Here is a 1,006-nt window from a genome sequence, read left to right as displayed (position 1 = left end):
GTCTTTTCCGTTAGTTTCTTTGTTGCATGGTGAATATAAGATTTATAACTAATTTGCCTACTAAGTTATATGGTCAATTACATATTCATTTAGTTTTCTATATGTCTGTGGAAAGAAAATATTTTAGACAGGTTTTGAAAGGAATGAGTCTATATAACTTTTATCATTTTATTTGATGTATCTCATCAGCAATATACTGTACTGCAGTAGACTTGCCACGATGTAAATCTGGGAATCACTGCAGGCAATGCAAAGGACGGGTTGATACAGCAGTGAAGTGGAGAAGAAATATAGCAAATCTGCAAAAAATCTAAACAACAGCATGGCCACAGGAATATTTCAGGTTCTCTTACCATGCTAAGATATGTATTGTAAAAAATAGAGATGATAGTCACGTTTCTGCATATGAAATAAAGATATCTTATGAACTTCCTGTTAGTCACACTTGTCTGTTGCTGCACACCATAAGCACGCGTCTGCTTCAGGGAATACATGAAGAAACATTGAATGATTACGGAAAGTATTACTAAATCATTAGCATGGCGAATCCGTTAACTAAATGTTCCTATTAATTTGTAACAGAAAACATTTGCATTGTAAGGTCCTGCAAATGCTCTATTGCTAGCGTCTAGAATAATCAGTGTACAAAGGAAAACATGAAAGATAATTTGAAAATTCATGCTTAGCAACTGCTATCAATGTATAAGCTTTAACCCTCTTGAGAGAGAGACACGAAAAAAAAACTGTTCATTACCTGAGTTCCTCCCTTTAATTACAGAGGGAAATAAAGGACAAGCTAATCTAAGCGTTCATCTAATACTTTCTCCTTAAGATCCTTGGATTTCCAGGGCAAATTCAGCCACATAACTAATCTGATAAAGTAAAGATAAAGGTACAACATCATTCATAATACACGGGAGTAATCCAGAGAGGTCAGCTTCGAAGTGGGTCTTCACCATCGCCTTCAAGTGCAAGTTGCTAGTCATTACATAGTCACCATCTGGAA

The 1,006-nt window shown here is 35.5% G+C and overlaps 1 protein-coding gene across 1 annotated transcript in view; it reads right to left on the bottom strand.

Annotated features, from left to right (window-relative positions):
- Positions 1-827: 827 nt before the first annotated feature.
- Positions 828-1,006, bottom strand: part of LOC119587363 — a 1,900-nt gene continuing 1,721 nt past the window's right edge. Inside the window, exon 5 of the mRNA XM_037936108.1 lies at positions 828-1,000. Within this exon, the coding sequence (XP_037792036.1) occupies positions 828-1,000 (173 nt within the window). The remainder of the gene's footprint in view (positions 1,001-1,006) is intronic.

Source organism: Penaeus monodon, chromosome 22 (genome assembly GCF_015228065.2).
Source record: "Penaeus monodon isolate SGIC_2016 chromosome 22, NSTDA_Pmon_1, whole genome shotgun sequence".
NCBI classification, from domain to species: domain Eukaryota; kingdom Metazoa; phylum Arthropoda; class Malacostraca; order Decapoda; family Penaeidae; genus Penaeus; species Penaeus monodon.
Note: the sequence above shows the minus strand (reverse complement) of the source record. Positions and strands in the feature narration are given on the sequence as shown.